Below are 21,859 nucleotides of genomic sequence, written 5' to 3'. Positions count from 1 at the left end.
TTTTTAAACTGATTGGAACAGCAAAGATGTCAGAAGCTGAAAGGAACATGCTGACTGAAGAATACCATGATATAGCAAATCCCCAAAAGCTTTCACGGAAGGAAAAGAGCCCACTTGGTATAATTCTATTTATGATACAACATGAAAAAATGGGGGGAGGGGAGAACATATGGGTTGTCACAGCCATGTCAATAGAGACCCCTGTTAGAAACAGTACTTATATGTACTGTTACATTTACTTCACTATAATGCTAATAAGCCAAAAGACAAATTTATTCAATAATGCCAAAGTACTTTTCTACATTCATTTTTATTTTAAAATGTTACAAGGTAGGTTTATGACTGCAATAAACTTGCCAGCAAGAGAGACATAAGCTTAAAAGAACTGATTTCTATGGTCATGCCTAATTAAGAGAAATTTATTTCTGAAAAAAAATTAAGACTGAAAGCAAGGCCACAACACAGAACGATATCCCAAAGTGCTGAATGTAGGAGTTGAGGGGTTTGTTTTTGTTAATCTGCTCTTGAAATTCAATATGAAATATGAACTCTCCAAGTACAGATAAGAATAAAACCTTCAGGATAGAATTTGTTTCCAATTAATAGCAGCCTACAGACAAAGCTCCATTGTATAGTACTTCTAAGAAATCACAAGCAAGAGTCAGAAAAAGAGTTTAATATCTTTCACTTTTCTGATCCACATTATACTAGTTCTTCAGGAGTTGCCCATTATCATACTCAATCTTTTTTCTACAATAAATTTAGTATTTTCTTTTTGATCTTCTCTAATGGCTGAAATAAGCTAAAGCCATCAATTATAACAATCAGGAAAAAACCCAATAATAATGAGTGTTGCAGATCAGCCTCCATGGTTTAAGGAACAGCCTCCTGAAGTCCTGAATGCTTCTCTTACTAGTTTCTAGGAGTCAACCAGGGTGAACAGGGACACATCATCACTAGAAGCTGTTACTCTGCCCCCCTCTTGGCAGACAGTGAAAAAGTTACTTAAATTTTCATTACCAACATCCTGAACAGCAGATCCAAAGTTGCACTGGTCAACATGTTACAACAAGCAATACACTATAAATTACCTACTTGATCCTCTCCAGTTGGCAGTTCCAGTACTTTTCTGGCAGAAGCCAGTCATACTGCCTAAAAAGTGGTGGAGCTTGGGGATCTACAAAGTCTAAAGATCATTTCTCTTACTTGGAGCCACACTGCATCCTCTGCAGTTTACACATCTCACATTTCCATTTGGGTCTTTCTGACTGGTGAGGAGGAAAAGGGGTCCAGAGCTCAAGCAACATTTCACATGTCACATATAAAAGATATGCTAAAAGAATGCAGTAACCATACACCTACTTCATCTCTTCAAAAAACCCCTTCAAAATGATACAATTTTCACAGTCAGAAATGGGAGGAGACAGTTTTCAGCACAACAAACCCTATCAACAAAGGCATACATGAATAAACTGTTTAATGAGAAACCTTTTTGTTTAAAGAAGGATTGGACAAGATCATGATAAGATACACATAAGATTACTACTCCTCTGCCTTAGGATCAGACAAGAATCCTTAAATTTTGATGAGTCAGGCAGGACAAGATGACACTGTATCATGAGTCCAAAGAGGGAACCATTCCACTTGAAAACTGAAAATGTGCAAAATGTTTCATCATTTGTAGTGTGTTCTCCTTTGCCTTTCAATCTATTTTTACCATATGCTCTGTAAGCATATGTATGCATAAGTTTATCCAGTTTGACTCCTTCACAACCCTGCAGTCAATCCCTAATTCTCCATTTTATTGCTTATTATTCATCCAGCAATGCCAATGTTATCCAGCAGCTTGCAAATGAAATGTGCTTTTTCTTTCATTACCTGGCTTTCATAGTCACAAGTACTTTCACTTGCCAAGCCTTCCTCAAACACAGATACCCCTAAGGCTTTCAAGATCCATGAAATCTTTAACAGAAGGGAAGAGCTAAGAACTTGCCATGTGGAGGGAAAAAAAAGGAAAGAAATGTTACTGTATTCTTTCCGTTATTTTTCTTCCTTCAGCCTTCAGAGATGACTGAATACTACAACAATATAAATACTTACTGTTAACCTGTCCCCTCCCTAGAGTGTGTTGCTTTTTTCCTAGCTTTACCACAGAGCTCCCAGGTACATCTGGGATCCAGGACAGGCTACCATGACTTGGTCTAACAGCTTACTGGCAGATCTGCCAGTACTACTGGAAGCAGTCCAGCTGCCTTTCCTTCCTTAATGCATTAAGATACAGGAATCCAACAGGTATCCCAGCATGGGGGGGGAAAGAAAAAGAAAAATCACACTATCTTAACGTGCCTCTTAAGAGACAAAGGAAACCCCAAATCACAAATAAGACATACATACACACACAACCACTGTGTGAACAGTGTAACAAAATGTACCACTCCAAATTCCATGAGGAAATCATGTAATACAAACAGATTTTTCTAAAACCACCTTTCTGTTACCCAGAGGCCATCTTGCTGACCACACTCCATATTAAAGCACCTTCATTTCATGTACGGACTTGAATTTGCAGTAACAACTGGCCAGGAGGGAAGAACTGGGGCTAAGAGGCTGGGAAATGTGAAATCTGTGTGTGCACCAAGGCTGATCTGGCCAAAGAAAGGCCTGTGACATTCCTTCTTTGCTCTCCGAGCTTACCAGCTTACAGGATATACATATGCATACAGAGCACAAGTGTTCCAGTCTCCAGAAAATGTTCCAGACAAAGACCTGCCAAAGACATTCCTGGGAAACCTGACAAACTCGCAAATTCCTTTGTAGTGTCTCCAGCATATGCATTCATTTAACAATGAAAAAAGAAAACTCAAGTTAGTGCTGCTGCTGTGGATGGTTGAACTCCCCCCTCTTCCTTCTCCTGAAAAAGTCAGGCTTTCATTTAGACACACTCTGCCTCAAAACTTCCAGTGGGAGTGATTTTTACAAGGCACAATCCTGCCAAAAGTTTGATGATCAGGGTGTAATCTTTCCCATAACATGAGACCTAGCTGCTCAGCCTGGCCTGTTTGGTGACTATCTGCAGATGTTGCTGCATCATAACAAAACCCTCTGCTTCTATTCCCTGTGGAGCCTCAGAGCTGGAGGAGTTCAACATAAGCACTGCAGAAACTACTGTGATATTTTCACTTCCTACAACCTCTGCTGAGACAACTGGTTACATTACTGATGCTGCTAAATCAGTCGTAATAAAAGTAATTCCAGCTCCTGTGTGAACAGCTTGAGTGAGGAGAAGATGGGGCCCTGCAGCAGTGCAGAAGCGTGTGTGTGAGAGGAAAGAAAAATACCCCTCAGAGGTGATTGCCTGCTTCTTGCTTCTCTTACTAGTTACAGTAAGATGCCTTTTTACTTTACACTTCCCTTTCTCTCCATCAGTGGGAGTGTAAAAACCAAAGAAACGGTCACATAAGGAAACTGAAACTAAGACTCAGATAAAGTGGGTTGAGTCGAACCAAGGGATCATCACTGGAAAAAACCCAAAGGTCTTCAGTGGGGAAAACAACATCACTGAATTTCTGTAAATATTTGCTGCACCCTAAATTTAACAGCTCTTGTTGTGCTGTTCAGGTCTAGACAGGAAAGAGCTGATGCCCACTGGGACCTGTACAGGGTGTTTTGGCAGACTGGCAGTTTGCTGTGTCGAGGACAAAGCAGGTGAGGGTACCACACTGTGTAACGAAAACAGTTAAATGAAGAGTGGTGTGGCTTACAATATTGCTGTAGCTCATGTTAAGATGAAGCTCACTGTTTTGGGATTCCCATAGCATATACAGGGTTCCTCTGGGACACTGTAAAATGCTCCATTCAATTCTTCCTCGCTCCCTCTCCCTGGTCCTAAGGTTTAGTAAACTCACCTGCTTCTTTCTCATTTCTACCTTGTGGCTAAATGAAAAACGTAGAAGACGACAAGTGCCCCATCCTCCACTGGATCTGTCAGCATGTTTGCAGGAATCCTGGCTGCTGGATCTTGGGCACTGACTGGCTGCATAGCACAGAAGGAGGCAGCTCTGTATAGCCCTTGCCTGGGTGGTCTGATGTTATCCCTGTGATTAAACTCCCCGGCTGCAAGATTTGGAGCTATTCCTGATGATAGCTGGGACCTGAAATCTCTCACTCTCCCACACACACAGAGTCAGAGCTCCCATCAAGTTTCCCCTCCTTCTCTTCCTCCTCCTCTTGGTCAAGCTGGCCAATTCAACACATTCTTCAGCTCCCTAGCATTAATAACTACGAAGTACTACAGCCTGCTAGATATCAACTCCAGCTCCCTTCCATCACCAGGCACTGATAGGGACCTCACACCGATACAGCCTTGCAGAAGAATTTTTACCTTACAGCATGCTTCAGAAAGAAGTAGCATGCTATTTACAGAGAAAAACACTCACATGCATGCAGGAAGCAGCAGCCTGGCTCTGGATGTACACACATGCTGTGTATTTTCATGTCCTCCCTGCAGAAAGTCTTGCAATGCAAACACATGGAAATATTTTATGCTAAACACAGATGAAATAAAGACTTCAGATTAAAGCCTGGTATAAAAGGAAAAGTAGATAAGCCTGGATAAGCCTTCATCCATCTGTCCATCAAGAAAGGCCAATGGCTTACGCTAGGTGCAGGTAAAAAACCCCTCTTAGCTCAGCAGTGCAGAAGTCACAAAGTCAGTGAGATCTCTACATCATAAAATCAAGGCAAGAAAGGCAATAAAGTTCCTCTCCAATGAAGTGGGCTTGCTGAACTGTATCCCTCAGGTGTCCTTCCCCAACTGACTACCAACATACCTGCCTTGTTTCCCCAATAGTACTGTCACCATCCTAGGCTCATGCGAGCCAATGGGCAAACTGAACAACAACATTTCGGGAAACTGAAAAACTGTTTTACCATGCACCATTAACCACTACACTGCACACATTGACAAAGACATAATCACTCTGTAAAAATAATTAGCAAACATCCAATTGACATAACTAGGGAAATCACCAATTTCAGATACTTGGTTCCTCACAAGTGTCTCAGAAACCCCCTTATCATAACGAAAAGACTGACTACAGCTAAGCTATGTGACAAAGAAAATCTCATAAACATGGAAGTAGCAGCACAGCACATGCTCTTCAGTATAAAAGGTCAGTTCAGATCAATGGCCCAGCAAACTGACTATCCTGTCTGACATGTTTCAGAAGATGAAAACAATTTTGGTTTCCATGCATATAACAAACGTCTTATTGATAAGGCAAATAATTTTTTATTTCTGTAAGACCTAGGGATCTATCATTTGCAAAATGCTCATTATTCTGCCTGATGAAACTATGGCCTACTAATTTTTCAGCCTTAACAGTGTCTCATTTTGGGAAGTTTCAGAAGGCAAATTCTGTGACAATAACTATTCACTTTTACTATAACTTTTTACTCCAATATCTTCCTGCTAAACTGAATATCCTCCTCATATTACGAGAAACATGAATAAAATAAACCTTATTTACCTTGTCTTTCGTTGCTCTATGTAATTCCTTCACACTGATCTCCTCCCTCAAAAAACTTTGTCTTCACCATCTCATTAAAACAGCATTTGCAGTCAATCATTTTAAACACAGTTATTTTTCCTAAATTCACTTTAGAAATGTCACCCAGAAGTGAAAACAGTTTTGAGGGAGGTTGTAATTGGTGCTTACACTAAACATAATATATTTTATCTTGTTCCTTAAACACAGTAATCATTTTTCTTTGCTGACTTTACTGCTTAACTCAAAACAGGTATCTGCACTGAGTTTTCAATGAAATAATTTTTTTTTCTTCCCTAAAGAAATAAAGTTTAGATTAATCATTCAAGAGGTCAAAATTATTGCTTATCATATAGTCAGTTAATTACAAACACTGAACTTCATCTGCCAGTGTCTTGCCTAATTAAGGCAGCTCTTAGATTTCTACTAGTTTTACTCATAATAATCAAAAAAAGAATGGAAACATAGTGACAAATTACCAGGAGCTAGGCTCAAGTTTAAGTTTACAGCACACACCTAACTCCATTGTAACTGATCACGAGACTCTTGCAGCCCACATTACACTGAAGGTAACAAGAAATTACCCCGTGTAGTAAAAATGAGCTGTACAAACATGGATGAACACTACAGAGTAGTTCACCTACTGTAAATTCACACCCTATATTACCTGGCAATAACTTGCTTTTAAGCTCATTCTTTAAGTAATAAAATGCCTTATTAATGCCCTTATGAACCCCCTTCTTACAAACCTGTAATTTTACACTGGATCATGTACATCCTGTATTATGCATTTTCAGTTATCCCCTTGCTATGGCAAACTGACTATTATTTTTTTTTTGTTTACTTTTTATCTGTTTTTGATCTGTAATAAAACTTCCTTTATCATCCCACGGACACCTGTCCATCTTAACAGTACTTGATGAAAGCTTGTCAAAAACCTTTTTGGAAGTTTGAATATGAACAAGCTAAACTGAGTGCTGTTTTTCTCAGTTCAAAGAACTCTAATAGATAGTACATAATAGATAGGACATAAATAATTACTGACTTTCTTTTGGCCATTGGAGATCAGATACCTCCTTATTAGCCTATTCAGCCCCTGCCTTACCAGGTTAATGCTGGACCCTCAAAGGCACATTTACCACAGAGATCTCTGTTGCTTGCTCCCAGACACATTGGGTAGCTAATGAGAGGGACACCCTTCTATTTTTTGATGCTGTAGAGTAACTATAGTCAGACTGCACATACTGCAAAAATCAGGCAGTGTCTGAAATGTACAGTATGGACAGAGGTACCTAACTCCCACTGCTGTCATGATCTCAAAATGAGCTTTTTTATTAGACAAAAAATCAAAATAGTAGAAATACACAACTTAATGAAAGGCAAAGTGTTCCTACACACTTTGTGTGACTGTCTGTGAGGACTGAAAACTGAGTACAACAGAACAAAACTGCACATCAGTAAGGCTTTACCTTCCTACATCTCCATCTCTCATATGCTAAGAATTGTATATGTTATGAGTATCTGTGTGAAGTTCCTTTCTGACCTTCCAGAAGAGAATAAAAAGGTCCAACAAAAGAGAAAGCTGATGTAAACACAAAAATCTTGTTTTCTTCAGAGAACAGATCTTAAACATCTTTTTCAAAGTTCATCAGATACTTAAAATTTTACCTTTGGACATTAGTACTTTAGTAGTAAATAATAAAGTAGTATCAATAATATCAATAAAATTATATCAATAAAAAAACCTCAACAATAAACTAATTTAATACATAGACTAGAAAACAATAGTTTAAAAGAGGAAACACAAAACAGGTGCTTTAGGCATGAGTAGAAAACAGTGAAGAACAGCAGGGACTGGAGAGGGACAGAGGTGGATTCCCAACCAGAATGACACCATTCCAAGCACAGCTGCTCAGGCTGCATTCTTGGGAACCCCAGAGACCTACACTGCTGTATGGATACCAGAAGCAATTCTCACAAAAACAGGAATGGAAAACAAGCTTCCCAGCTGCTCTTGGAAGGAGGCATGTATTCAGAGCACCCCAGCCTACAAGACACAGCTTGGTGCAACACAGGGAACCAATGCATTCAACTCTCACATAGAAGTTCTTGCCCTTGGGGGAAAAAACCCAAAACACACAAACAAAAAACCCCCACAAAAATACAGTCCACAGCAACACCAGTATTTTCAAGTCACTCTTTCATATACCCCCTCCAAATCAATGGTCCTATCTTATCATGAAACATAATTAAATCCATATATCAAGTCCTTTTTGTACCAGCCAGGTACTTTCCAGCAAGGTAGACTAACTCCAAGTTTCTGGAATGGCTTTAAACAAATGCACTATTTTTATTATTAGATAAGTAATGTTCTAATCTTCATGCCAATTTATTTAAGACTGCTTTTTAAAAAAATACCATCATATTTCAAGTTGTTTAAAGTGGTTTTACAGAAGTGAAAAGGGGGAAAACAATTCAGAGTTTCCTGTCTAGAAATGTATAGAAAAGTAATGCCTTGTTTAATTAAGTGATCCTGATATGAGCCCTTTCCTCTCCTCTCCTCTCCGTTTTCCACCCCTTAATTCTCCTGTCCTAAAGCCATCAGTTCCATAACCCAGAACCCTCAAACCCTCCCATCTCAAGCCTTTCCCTCTTTCATCTCATACCAATAGTCTTTGACTTCCCAGTTCTCTCCAGGTGTTTACTAAATCCTCTCCCACTTGTTTCTCTGTCTCATCTGTCCTTGCCTTCCCCCTTGCTGGTTCAGGCCAAATCCTGGTCTGCCCAAATCTAAAACCATGTAGCACACCCAGGTAGCTTCAATAGTACCTGCTGTTCTGCAAATCACTTTCCAAACTGCCAGCCTACTCTGCAATTCCTGCACTTTATTGACTCAATGTCCCTGCTTCCAATGTACATCCATGCCCAGCAGTTCAAAGTCAGATATCCTGGTTCCAGGTCCCTCAACAAAAAGCCCAAGCCTTGCTGCCCTACTATTGTGTTTTATTGTATGCTGATACCTCTTACTGCCCTTGTTGTCTTGGCAGCCCTGTCTTCTCACAAAATCCCTGGGCTCTTCTTGCAAGACAGGATTTAAAATCCAGGCCAGATCAAAAAATAATCAGAATGACTCTTTAACAACTGACAGAAGAGCAAAATATGTCCATGTGAAAGAAAAAAAAAAGCAGAAGTAATAACTGCATGCTTTAGTTATTGTACACTGGGCCTTGCAGCTACATCTGAACCTTCCAAAACATCACTGTTTCAAGTGTGCTTAAAAATAATGGTCTCGGTTTAGAAATTGCTATGTGCCATAAATTCAGTACTGAAGAAACAGATTGCCTTAAAAACTATTCTCAACTAAATTCAAATTTTCATACTAAGCAAACTTCAGATTCAGATTTCATCTTTCCAAAGGCATAATTTAAAAAACAGGGCCAGAAAAATCACAGTAGAAAGCAGATGTCTAAAACTGAGTGGACACAGGCTCAGGAAGGAAATTCTTTGTCAGATAGAACTCCAGCTCTAAACTTCTCATTGGCTTAAGAATTCCTTTCTACACTGATCTTTTTCATGACGACAGAAGATGACAAAGACATAACCCAACATGTTTCTATATTTCACTACTGAAACAAAGTCTGTGCAAACACTGCATAGTTGAACACAAAATAAAGCAGAGTGACAAAATCAGCAGTGTCTAGGAGCTGAGTGTCTATTGTCTGCTTGTTGCAAAGCAAATTAGCATCATCATTTTCCTACTATCCAATTCCCACCTCTTCTGTGGGCAAGTATCTTGGAAGAATCCAGAAGCAAAAGCAATGCAGACACATTTACTGCAGCCAATACACTTCCAGGCTATCCATGCACTTCACAGCCACTTTCACTCCTGAGTGTATCCACAGAGACTGACTGCTGGCTAAACAGTTTTCAGCTGCCAGCAGAGTATATGCTCCTTTGCCACCCAACACAGCTGTGCTCAGGAAACTGCACCAGCCTTCCCATGCAGATCTTTCTGAATTCCCCTCTTAACTCCCCCTTTTATACTTTGTAATTTATCTAGGAGTAACTAGCCATGGTAGGAATACAGGAGTTTAGGAATAATTTCATTTTTGCAGCTACACAAATGGCTGCAAGAAGACACAATGAGTTCTCTAGACAGACCTAACAAACCACAAAGTTGAAGTAGAATGGCTAATTAATGACTTTAGGGAAAAAAAATCTATTAACTTGTTTTTCAAAATTCTTTTCTGGAAAGACTGAAATGAAATAGACACGTTTCAATTTTTCCCCCCCCGAGTACTTGTTTAGATAGTATCTTCTATCCAAGGAGGTAGTTTCCATCATACACTTGGCTTTCAACAAATCAGCATTTCCTGAATGAAAATGTTTCACCATCAAAGTTTTTGAAGAGTTTTACTGACAATATTTCACTTAAAACCAGCTGAGAACCAGACTGATAGCTCTGAGTATTACTAGACAAGCAAACAAGAACAAATTGTCTAAATAGGATCTGGCCTTATGCAAGAGCAGGCCTCAGCATCACCAGTACAGCTGGTGCTCACAGACTCTCCTGAGTCCATCAACAAGATGAGACTTTATTATTTGACATATTATTTAAAAATTAAAGGCCTATCTGCAAAGAAAAATCTATTCAGCTTCCTAAAGTTATAAATGTAGCCCACATTTTGAAAAATATTTCCAATAGCATAACTAGTTATTCAAAATCTAAACATAATAAAATTGAAAGAAGCAAAGAAGCAAATACCAGCAGCTGTTGCAACTATTAAACATGCCTCAGAAAACTCAGGAAAATATAACCATTAAAACAGTAATTCCAAAATACAAGAATCAAACTAAGACATTCAAATCCTCTGTCTCCAGCAAGTTACAGAAAAAAAATTACTGTCCAAGGCTAAGTGCCTATGCTAGAAAATCTGCAGTTGGCATCTTAATTAACTGAGAAGTGTTCAGCTTGAACACCTTTGATGAGTTCAACTATAGCATATTATAAAGCAAGAAAAATGTTTCTGTGTAGCCATTTAGGACATAATTCAACATGAAACAAGAAACCAAGTGGAATGCTACCAGAACTCAATCATGTATCACTATGTTTGACAAAAGGATTATCATGCTAGTAAGTATTTCGTTCTGTCTTTACAGTGTTATTGGAATATAGAATTTTCATCAGAACCCATTCTGCAGACTTTCATTGCCAACACTGTAATGATACACTGGAGGAACAAGGAAGCAAACTGCATGGAAGCACAAATCTGAGAAGACTTTGGTCTATTATCTAGTAAGACAAAGCACAGATTCCATTTTTTGTAACATATTTTCTAATCCTCTGCCTTTTCTCCTATGAAATGACTTCAAGACATTCTTGTCAACTCATAGAAAAATGCAAATTTTGGTGACTGTAAACACTTTGAAACAACAGGACAGAAATGAATTTTCATGACATTTACAGCATGCAGCCTATCTCAGCCAGCCTAGTGCTCACACAGAACTTCTCCCTTGCACAGGGACTCTACTTCAGTGCTTACATACCTGCTGTGTAACGAGACTGACGTGGCTTGGTGGGGAATGCTGGCAGGCTGCTTGTTTTTCTGCCAGCTGCTGCAGTTCTGCTGCTGCCACAGCGTGTCCCTGACGTTTGGCCTGGGCAGGGTGTTCTGCATCCTTGTGCATCCTGGCTGAGCCCATGCACGGCCCGCTGGAGCTGCGATGGAGACCTACCAAACAAACATTGCAATGTGCTCCATGAGCAAGTGTCAGACCTTCAGCCTGCTGATCACAGACACACAAAAGCAGTAAAACACCAAGAAGAATACAGAATAGACATAATCTGCATGGGTATTGCCCAAATGAACAATTAGCAATTCCAAACCCTCTTTATTACAATGTATCTAATGGCACCCAATTCCAGAGATGTTGGCAGCTGTTACCCAAGTTAAAACTGCAGTTTGCCCTTAAAACCAAACGGATCTCTTTAAGTAAGCTACTCAGTTAGGAAGTAAGATGTATTTTAATGCTTGAGGGGTTGTCAATATATACACAGCAACCCTAGCAAATATGTGCTGACCCTGACACACAACCTAGAACAAATAAATACTATAAAAATACAAAATTAGTATCAGGAATCACAACTGTTAGCATGTATGTGGTTCCCAAAAGTTTCCCAATAGATTACAGTCTGCATGTAAATTCCTACTGTTTCTACTATGCTTCAGGTTCTTTACACTCTAAAGCTGCATTGCTTAAGTGAGTACTATGACAGCATGATAGATCTCTACATTTTGGTTTTGGGATACCCTTGGACATGGCAGTGCTAAAACACCCTAGAGAACAAGATATTGTAATGATTCATTCAGATCCTTCTCTGGAGGTCTTGACACACCTTTAAGTATTCAACACTTATGAGGCTTCATTACAATATTTCTCTGTTTGATAGACAACCAGAGTACTAAGAACAGCACATAGACTGAGACAGGACTTCTGCTAATGAAAACAACATTAAACCCACTAAAGATAGATGAGCTCAGTAGCACAGTAAAGAAAATATACAATACTTAATTCCACAGCTCTTTTTGAACAAGTTCAAAGGCCGAGTTCAAAGCACAAGGCTGAGGGGAGACCATATCACTACAACTACCAGAACAGAGGTTTTTTTGAGGTAGAAGTCAGCCCCCTCTCCCAAATAACAAACAACAGGACAAGAGGAAATGACGTCAAGTTGCACCAGGGAAGATTTAGATTGAATACTAGGAAAAAGGATTGTCAAGCACTGAACAGGCTGCTAGGTAGCAGCTGAGTCAGAAACCACAAAGATACTTAAAAGACATGGAGTAAATGGAGCTCTTAGGAATCTGGTTAATGCTGGACTTGGTAGCATTAATTGTTTGACTTGGTGATCTGAAAGGTCTTTTTGAACCCAAATGATTATATGATTGCCTGTTCATTTGGTCAATAAAAGGGCATCTGCCTATCAAGGGCTACATCCTGTACTCCTGCTTTCTGTAAGAAATTTAGCACCATCCAACAACTCAATTCTGGAAATGTAAAATTTCTACATATTCCACAACAGAAATTTACACAGTCTCTGTACTGAACTAGCAGGTTATTATGAATCCCAGAGCACTCACCTATTTTTGCAGAGGGTATTTGGGACAATCTTTGGCTGTAGATTTGAACAGCTCTCTGAAAAGATGAGAATGGGCCAATGGTGTAGTTACCAGAACGACGATGTAACCCTGCAAGGCTACAAGTCTCGGTGGACACCGAGTTTGTGAGGACAGAAGAGCTGTCAGGAGCTGTGCTCTGCAAGGAGTGCGGCGAGGGTGGGGACTGAATCAGTCTGGGACCAGCTGGAGGAGCTGGCAGTGAAGGCTGACCAGACACCTTTGGATTTTCAGAGGCTGCAGGCTGAGATGGCATCCAAAAACTGGAACTTCTCTGCAACGTGGCACCAGGAACAGAGGAAGAAGCATCAGGAGGGCTGCACTGAGGTAATTTCACTTCGGCATTTAAGGAGCAGGTGAGTCCTTCTGCAACTATACAAAGATAATGAATATACTATATGAGGAAAATCTGCTTTTTAGGTCCTTTGATAATATCAACACATCAAATGCCTGCACTCAGACCCACGGAAGCCAAAATGACCTTATCTACCAGCAGAGACAAGAAGAGGCTCTACATGATAAATACCTCCTTTCAAAGCCTGCCATATCTAGATCATCCCCCCCAGGGAGGGGCAGCTAACTCTTTGCCACTACCTACTCTGCAGTATCTTGTGTTTAAAAGTACAAACTGGGCATTCGGATCTCTGTTTGAACCCAAAGGTTCCAACCTTTCTTTAAAACAGTATATGCAGTCAATTTTTTTTTATGATTATTTAAGTCAGTTTACTTACAGCTTGATTTAGCTTCTTTGGGTTTACAGCCTTTTAGTGCTCCTTCTGCAGACAAATCTGCAACTGAACTTTTGGAGTGATCACCTTTTATGTTTTTCACCATCTCAGGATGCTCTACAACAAAATCAAGGAGTTAGGAAGTAGAACATTGCAAATCACTAGAACAATGCTGCAGAATTTACCCTTGCTGTGATTGACTTTATTGCTAATACTTCCTGTAAACCACAGAACTTCATTGATGACAATTATGCTGTCATGTATAGTAGCATGGACTACTAGATACATATGGCTAGCACACTCGTCCTTCCATAGAATGTGTAATTAGGCTCAAATATACAGTCTCTGCCCTCCAATGGATACACTCACTGCAGGCAGCAAAATTTAAGATCTTGATTTCATTAATCCCTTACTTTGATTTCAGGATTCTCTGTTCATTTCAATTCTTATTGCCTTCAGTTTGCACATTTTCAATTCAGTCATGAAGTACCATATCTAGCTCCTTATAAATACCAGTCTAAGTTCCACCCATTTCACTTCAGGAAAAGAAGGCAGTAGTGAAGCTACTCTAGTCGTCACATAAGACTGAGCTAAAAAAGAACAAAAAAACCAAAAATATATGTAACCTCAGAAAACCCGAGTAATATTGTGGAGAGGCTGTTCTCTTTTCATAGACATAAGTTAAACTAGATTTGTCTGGACAACATCATCTCAGAACTGCCTCCAAAACTTACCACCTTGGGGCTGCTTCTCTAACTGGTGACTGCTGCTGCTGTGTTTTGTGGTTGTGGATTTTGTTCCTAGGAAGACACTTGCTGATTTGTTTTTCTGTGTGTAAAAAGTCAGTACTTCCTCCAGGTCACTTTCACTGCAATAAGGAGAGAAGAATGGATGCAGAGTGAGGACACAGCTTTTCTGCATTCATGTAACAATCAAAGACAATAAACAAAAAGGAAACTGAAGAGTGGAGTGGGGCAAAAAAAAGGTGACACTTGACAAGCTAACGATTTGCTCAGTTCTACAGGGTAAAAGCAAAAGGAAGGCAACATGCCCTGGTTAAACCTGAGATTGCCACTAAAATACCATCTTCTTATGCAGTAGGAAATCCCAGGCATTCAGGAGCCCTCCCAGGATAAATAAAGAGCAAGTGAATACTTCGAACACATCTGGGGAGATGAGCTCAACATGAGAGATTCCATTCACAGCTAAATTTGTCAATCTTCTGCAGGTGCTCTTTAGAATGAGCAGCTATTTTCTCATGAGAGAATTCAGCACAGTCTCTGTTTTATAGTCACCATTAGTAGTTTCTGTTCAGCAGTAGGGGGAGAAGAGGAAAGAAGGCAAAGGCTTGTTAATTAGCCAAAACTGCAGGACAACCAGAACAGTCAATATTTTTGGGAAACTCACAAAACTCGCATATGTTTCTCATTTTCCTTACAAGAACAAAGTGGGACAGCCCCAATATCCTAAACATCTATTGGTCCCAAACCAGTATCAGTTACTTGGCCATTCTTACTAGAGCTTGTGCAAGTTGTAGTTCTGGTTGTTTTGTATCTGAAATGGTTTCCTTTTGCTTCATAGTGTTGCCTCAGCATCAGCAAGTAGCTGTATGGCATGGCAAAGACCAAAGCAAGTACTCTAGTGCCATCAACACTACAAGAAAATGTAATACAGGAGTATAAAGTAGCAGAGCAGCAGTTAGAACCTTTCAAAATATCCTCTGAATATCACAATTGTAACTAGCCTTAGCTAGCTTAAGCTTTGGTAAAAACCAGGTCTAAAGCTGATACACTGAAGTTTGCAGTATGCCCTGAAGATCCAAACTTCACTTTTATTCTGGGAGGAAAAGTGAAAAGGAAATCCAAGAATGAGAAGTTGTATGTGGAAAGCTGCTTTAAGCTTTTAAATGAATTTATCAGTATGTATGTGTTTTTACAATGCACTGAGGATGTTTAGAATCAGTGGTCATAGTATACATACAACTAAACACAATCATATCAACATGATACCAAAGTTAGAGTCAATAAGACCATCTCAATTAAGAAGCAACATTTATTACCCCATTTTCTCCACTGTTGCATTCACTGCACTGCAGAATGAACACTTGAACTGGAAATCTATCCCCTTTGCTTGGTTCCAAATGACTTGCTCACTGATTTAAGTTTGAAGCACCATGCCAAGTAGTGTCAGATATCAGAGTTTTCAAACACAGCTCATACTTCATAAGAAGCAGAAAGATCATCCCTAGAGATCATGTGATCATGGGCAAGCTATTCTATATCACTCACTCACACAACCCAGCAAAAATCTCCAGCCCCAGCCTAGACTGTGCATCAGGCCATGATGGCATGGTAGTCAATAATATCAAAACAGAAGAATTTGCAGATCAGTTCCATGCAGCTATCTCTTATCATTTCTGTTGCAAAAGGGAAAATTACCTGCCTGGGACACAACAGATATTTAATGGCCAGAATGTTCAGAGACCCAAAAGCCTGGGCCCACATAATATGCATTTCTAGCAAGAGCAGTAGATCTATGGTATATGGCAGTCAGGCATCTTTGTCTGAAGATTTTTCTGCAATCTTGTAAATCTGTTGCAGTAATGACTCCATCAATTATATTAGCAAAAGGTAAAATACTTGTTTTCATAAGAATGTATCAAGACAGACTGTGAAACCACCTGAACTTAGGATGCCTCAGCTACCACCCACTTCTAACAATTCACTATTAGTGCTATCCAAAGAGAGAAAGAAAGAACACTTTAACAAGCAGTCACACAAAAGAAGTGACCATAATCTTCACAGAAAAAAGACGATGGACGTGAAAAAGGCAGGTAAACTCTGTCCAGATATTGACTGGGGTTCTTGCCTATATAGGCATGTCATATATTGACCAAATAACAGAGTCAAGAATAATTGTTTTTTGTCCTCAAGAATCAGAGATTTTGAAAACATAATTGTGGTTCACTGAATAATTTCAGACCTCTCCATAGTTAGATAGTTATAATTCCATTGTTTTTCATACAATGCTACAGGCCCTAAGGAATACTCAACTATTTTCAAAATATGCTTCTTAGCAGACTTTTTAAAGTTTAAAGCAGATAGAGGGCACTGATAGAAAATGCTGCTTTTCAATTGTGAAAGTAACTGCTTGAACTGAACTGCCTTAGCAGGCCTAACTCCCTTCCTTGCTCATCTCAGAAAATCCAGACCTGGAAAATTCCTGAAGAGAGGCAGCAAGCACAAGATTTGTTTCTGAGAGCAGAAACTTGAGTCAGAGCTGTAACAACTGTTCAACCACAGCAGCTCCAGATCATCTGAGCAGCAGTTCTAGTTTGACTCTCCTTCTGAAGTACTGCCTTATTTGGTCCAGCATCAGAGGAGAGGAAACCATTAACTCACCAGCAGCAGTTTGAAATTTACAAAGGCCAGGGCAACCACTGCTGTCCTTTGGGAAGTGAACTTGATGGTAAAAACATCTACTGTATGTTCTTCCCTATGCACCAGATGCTGATGTTACAAGTGTTTGGTTGCTGGAAGAGACAAAAGAAGACAAGCTCTCTGTCCCTCAGCAGGAAAAGGTCTTACAGTTAATAAAGGTATGTAGAGGCTTTAGATCAATCAAATCATCTTTAGAACAAGGCTTCAAGGCTGAAAGATCACTTGTCAAGGGGAATAAAACCTATTCCTACCTTGCTCTAGCAATGAAGTTCTCAAAATCTTGAGTATTCACTCCCTCCTCCTCTTCCTTTTTTGATTGTTTCTGAACCATCAGCTCTGTTTCCTGTTAAGAAGCAGTATCAGTAAGTGTCTCTATGTTCCATGGCATAGCTCCCAGAATACAAAATCCAATTGCATAGGAGCTAAGTAAAAAAGAACATTGCTACATGCAACAACATGAATAAATATAGACAGCCCCAGAGACAGCATCCTAAGCACACAGTAAAGTCCATTCCTCCACCTGATACCAATGATCCGCTGAGAAAAGATCAAGTCTTCAAAAATGTGTGCTGTTCCTTCAACTACACTCTTTGCTAGAACATAAGGAAGTATGGAAGGGAAAAAAAATTAAATCATTCATTACAGATATTGGGTCCCCTCTCCATTTTGTTGTTCCTGCCACAGAGCTCCTCCAAACAGCTTTTATCAATGCATTTGTTCCAGAAGTAGACAGACAGAAGGAGGAAAAAAAGTATAAAATTAATCTTAAAGAAACTGAAGGATGTCTGTAGAAAAACCAATAGATTTTCTACTATAAACTAGTAGTTCTCTTGAGTTAATTTCTTCTGTCAAGCAGCAAATTGAGGGCTTACAGACATACCAAAACCCCACTGCTTTAGCAAAGACTAAGAAAGTAAAATAGTACAGCCTATGGCAAATGTGCCTATACACTGAAATATACTGGAATAAATGATAAGCCTTTGTCGGTGAAAATGGGAGCAAATTTTCAGATACAGTCTATTTTACACCAGTAGAACAGGTTGGCACTAGAGGTTGGATTGATACAAACATATCTGTTCCTTAGAAAAACCTTCAGACCTGTCTGAAATACCAGTACCAGTTTAAAAACTTTATCTGATCAGACTTGACCTCCACTTCATTTCTTCCTGTTGTTACCCTGAGCATTCCCAGGAAAAAAGGGTCAGGTACATATTTTAATACATAATTCAAGACAGGGAAGTTAAAGTCAGTTTGGGATATCTTTACCATTTACTACTTAAGTAAATGTCTGGATAATATGTGATGGGTTTAACTTAATTTACTGGAGCTGTATTATTCCGTGTCATTATAGCTGATATACAATGGCAAGTATTGAATTTGCCATTTAATATATTAAATCTACTCATATTAAAACTGAAGTTACAAGTCAATGAAAGAAGTCTGTATGCTGGAATCCAAAATCAAAAAGCCTCACAGCCTAACAGTTTCTCAAGGGTTTAAACACATATGCCCTGAAACCTCAAGTGATATGTTCTCACTTGTTTTAACTGAGAAAATATGTTTATGCACTGATTTATTACCAGCTACAAAGCTTTATTTTGTGAATTTACTCAAGAGTTAGCAGAAAAGCCTATGTTTGAATACAATTTGAGTGGAAATTATATCCAAAGCAGTTGCATTCTTCACTCACCACAGAGCCACCCAAGTGCTTTGTGGTTCCTCCTAACAGAGTACTTCAGTGAGCATTAGGCATACAAGGCACTCCCTGGAACAGATCTGGTTCAATACCAACCTTGATTAGACAGATCAAGTTACCAGATGTCAGTTCTGACAAGGCAATGTAAGTGAACATCCTCTCCTAACGAGTAGAAGCTTGAAGGCCTCTGCACAGCTGCCTCTGAAAGCTGAATTTCAATTACCCTTGTTCTAACACTGAAGAAATGCTAGGGGGCAAAGGAAAGGGGAAGCTGTCCTTGCAGGAGGAAGATTAGGTTGAAACCACTATGTTAAAAACAACACCACTTACATCTAAAGATGTGAAAACTGTTTAAATTAGGACCCACAACTCCTTTACACTGAGCATGCAGAGTACATTACTACAGATATGTAGCAGTCTCTCAGTATAGCAAGTAAATAGTAAAATACATATTTCATGCTGTTCTGTATAAAACATCTTTAAAGAAGCCCCATAAAAATAAGAAGTGGGAAGAGGCATTACAAAGCATTAGAATCAAAGGCAAGGCAAAGAAAAAGCACACTGCCAGTTAAATTCCACTTCATTTCAGCACTTCTTTTTATGCACATAATTACTGGCCTGCACATATTATGTAATAATATTGTTGTCTATCTGACAATTTCAACAAAATACCATTGTTGGATGCACAGCTGCAAGCAGATCATGTAAATAACAGAAGAGTGCCTTTGAAACAGCCTGCACGAAACACTTTGTAAGAAGAAAAGAGGAACCAAAGAACCCATTTCAAAAAGTGTAAGTCACCTTGTTGTAGCAGATGATGAACTCGCCCAGCTGGCGAGCCAGGATGCGCCGCCTGTCCGTCAGTCCTACGTGACGGCTGGGGAGCAGCAGCCTCAGAGACGGCCGCAGGTTGCTGGCAGCTCGCTTCAGAAAGCGGATGATGAGGTCCTGCAAGCAAGAGATGGAGTTAACAACGTGCTGTCTGCAAAGTGTGGGGAGAAGAGAACAGAGACACTACATCAGCTAAGGACTGGCAGGAACTATACACATTGTCCTGAGAAAATGAACTGAAACTGGCAGGCAAAGGCATTCTGCAATATGCACTTTTAATACAGCCCTATAAATCCAACGTGGGGGAGAAAAACAGTGGTGTATCTTGCCTGAAGTGGGTCAGAATTTTGAATATTGGAATATGAATCCCAATATTACCAGTTAGATTGTGCCTGGGCCACTCTGACCCTCGCTGCTAGGCCAAAGGCAGCAACTGCGGTGTATCACCCCAGAGACACATTGGCTTGCTGGAGATTGGAGCTGGGCACTGAACAAGTCCAGGCTTGTTAGGAACCCCGTTTACTTCAGGAGGAATGGCTTCAGGCGATGGTGAAGAGAAAAAGGATGGATTCTGCTGGAGGGTTTAATGTCCAGAGGTTTATTCCATGGTTACAGAGGTCTGAACGTGAGCAATTGCTCCAACAGAAATCTCGCCACATGGTCTGATTCACCTTTTAAGCTCAGGGACAGGGGGAGGGGAGGTACAGGTGAGCCACCAACCAGGTGAGAGGGGCAGGGTCTCAGGGGAAGATGACACCCAGTCAGGCCAATGACCCCTGGGCCTGAGGGGCATCCTTTGAACTTGACCAACCACACGACGCCTTGCTGGAATGTTAAGCCTGATTGACAGGACTCACTCAGCATGGGGGCAAGGGGGAAGGGAGAGAGGTACAGGCACACCTGGGGAAGTGACCTGGAAGTCTAAAATGGGACATTACAGCACACCACAACATTTGAACACTTAGGAAGTGTTTGTCTCAAAAGCATAGCAGATAAAGGAAAAAATAATCAATCAGCAAAACGCAGTGACACACCTGTAAAGTCCAGTATCTTAGGAGAATGTTCCCAAAATCCCACATGCAATGTGTTAAAGGTGGCCAGTGGAAAGTGCACTGACATAAAACTCTCTCAGCAGTACCACAGGAAAGGGGATCTTGGTCAGATATCTCCACTACAGTGGGTAGCCCCATTTCATCATTTTTCAACTACGTGCTATTGCCACATCCTCTCCACAGCACTAGATGTCTACATCTATAGCCATGTAATTCCAGTCCATCACCAGGTCTGTTTGACCTCTGGTGGGGGAAACATATGGCAAGACAGATCCTAAGGCAAGATGCATCCTGTGGGCGTTTTGAACCCTTTCTGTCTCGCCTCTGGATTTGCTTTTGCTCAGGAGCTCTGCTAATGCATAAATGAGCAGCCTCACAGCCAAACTATTGGATTTCACAGCTCGCCTCTCACTGCCATTACTCCAGGCTGGTTTGATCTGTTATTTTAAACGTTAGTCTTTACAGTACAGCAGACAAAGTGACTCTCAAAAAGCCCGTTTTAATTTCCACTTGGAAAGAGCAGAGGTAACATTTTCCACTGAGTTGAATGATTATTCTTGACACACAATTTTATCTCTGAACTACATTTTCCCTGCAACACACACTCAGTGAGAATATATGCAGAAAGCTCAAGAGCCTACTGTACAAAGCTCTTTTAGGAAGGTTTGTGAAAGGATCCGGGATTGCTGTGCTTTTTAAAATGCATACATATCAAACACAGGACTTCAAAATACTGCTTTGAAAAGTCTATCACTTTTGCTTTCTCTTCTCACTGGCTTTTACTTTAATTTCCTCTATCTAGAATGCAAGTAAGATTCATAAACACAGATGTCTGAATATATTACAACAGTACAGAAGAGAAAAAGCTTAACTGGGTACCTGTTCTATTTGAATAGACGAAGGCTTTGCTTAATGCAGCACAAACCAGATCCTAACAAGTACTCTCAAAGAATCTTCTAGAGAAGAATTCAAGAGCAGGTAAGCTCAGAAATCTCAGCATGAGATCTGAGGAGCCTGAATGTCAACAGAGTCTAGTCATTAAGACCTGTCTGTCATTGCTCTGAGGTCTGTTAGCAGTCCTACCACATGGGTATATTAAAAATACAGCACTGGCAGCCAGACAAAGATGAACAACCATCATCACAATTGGACTTCTGTACTTGCAAGAATAGGAACTGACTTCAAATGTCTCAAGGTAGATTCCAACTTGGCTTTTCAGCCTGGCCAACACAAAGCTTCTTACCATTTGCTCATCCTCTTTGGCAACCCAGGCAGGATTCTGGATCTGTTCTCCAGCCTCCTTCACCAGTCGGAGCTGAACGTGCCGTAGATAGGCAGAGAAAGCTGCACGAGCTTGAATCTTGCTGGGGACAAAAAGAATCAACCAG

The 21,859-nt window shown here is 40.1% G+C and overlaps 1 protein-coding gene across 1 annotated transcript in view; it reads right to left on the bottom strand.

Annotated features, from left to right (window-relative positions):
* TTLL5 (tubulin tyrosine ligase like 5) overlaps positions 1 to 21,859 on the bottom strand; it is a 124,186-nt gene that overhangs the window by 54,145 nt on the left and 48,182 nt on the right. Inside the window, exons 23-29 of the mRNA XM_059474234.1 lie at positions 21,715 to 21,835; positions 19,390 to 19,536; positions 17,144 to 17,235; positions 14,187 to 14,320; positions 13,456 to 13,569; positions 12,689 to 13,096; positions 11,094 to 11,278 (exon numbers count right to left, since the gene is read on the bottom strand). Coding sequence (XP_059330217.1) covers positions 11,094 to 11,278; positions 12,689 to 13,096; positions 13,456 to 13,569; positions 14,187 to 14,320; positions 17,144 to 17,235; positions 19,390 to 19,536; positions 21,715 to 21,835 — 1,201 coding nt within the window. The remainder of the gene's footprint in view (positions 1 to 11,093; positions 11,279 to 12,688; positions 13,097 to 13,455; positions 13,570 to 14,186; positions 14,321 to 17,143; positions 17,236 to 19,389; positions 19,537 to 21,714; positions 21,836 to 21,859) is intronic.

Source organism: Ammospiza nelsoni, chromosome 6 (assembly GCF_027579445.1).
Source record: "Ammospiza nelsoni isolate bAmmNel1 chromosome 6, bAmmNel1.pri, whole genome shotgun sequence".
Classification (NCBI taxonomy): Eukaryota; Metazoa; Chordata; class Aves; order Passeriformes; family Passerellidae; genus Ammospiza; species Ammospiza nelsoni.
The sequence above is the reverse complement of the archived record's forward strand: the minus strand, read 5'-3'. Positions and strand labels throughout refer to the sequence as shown.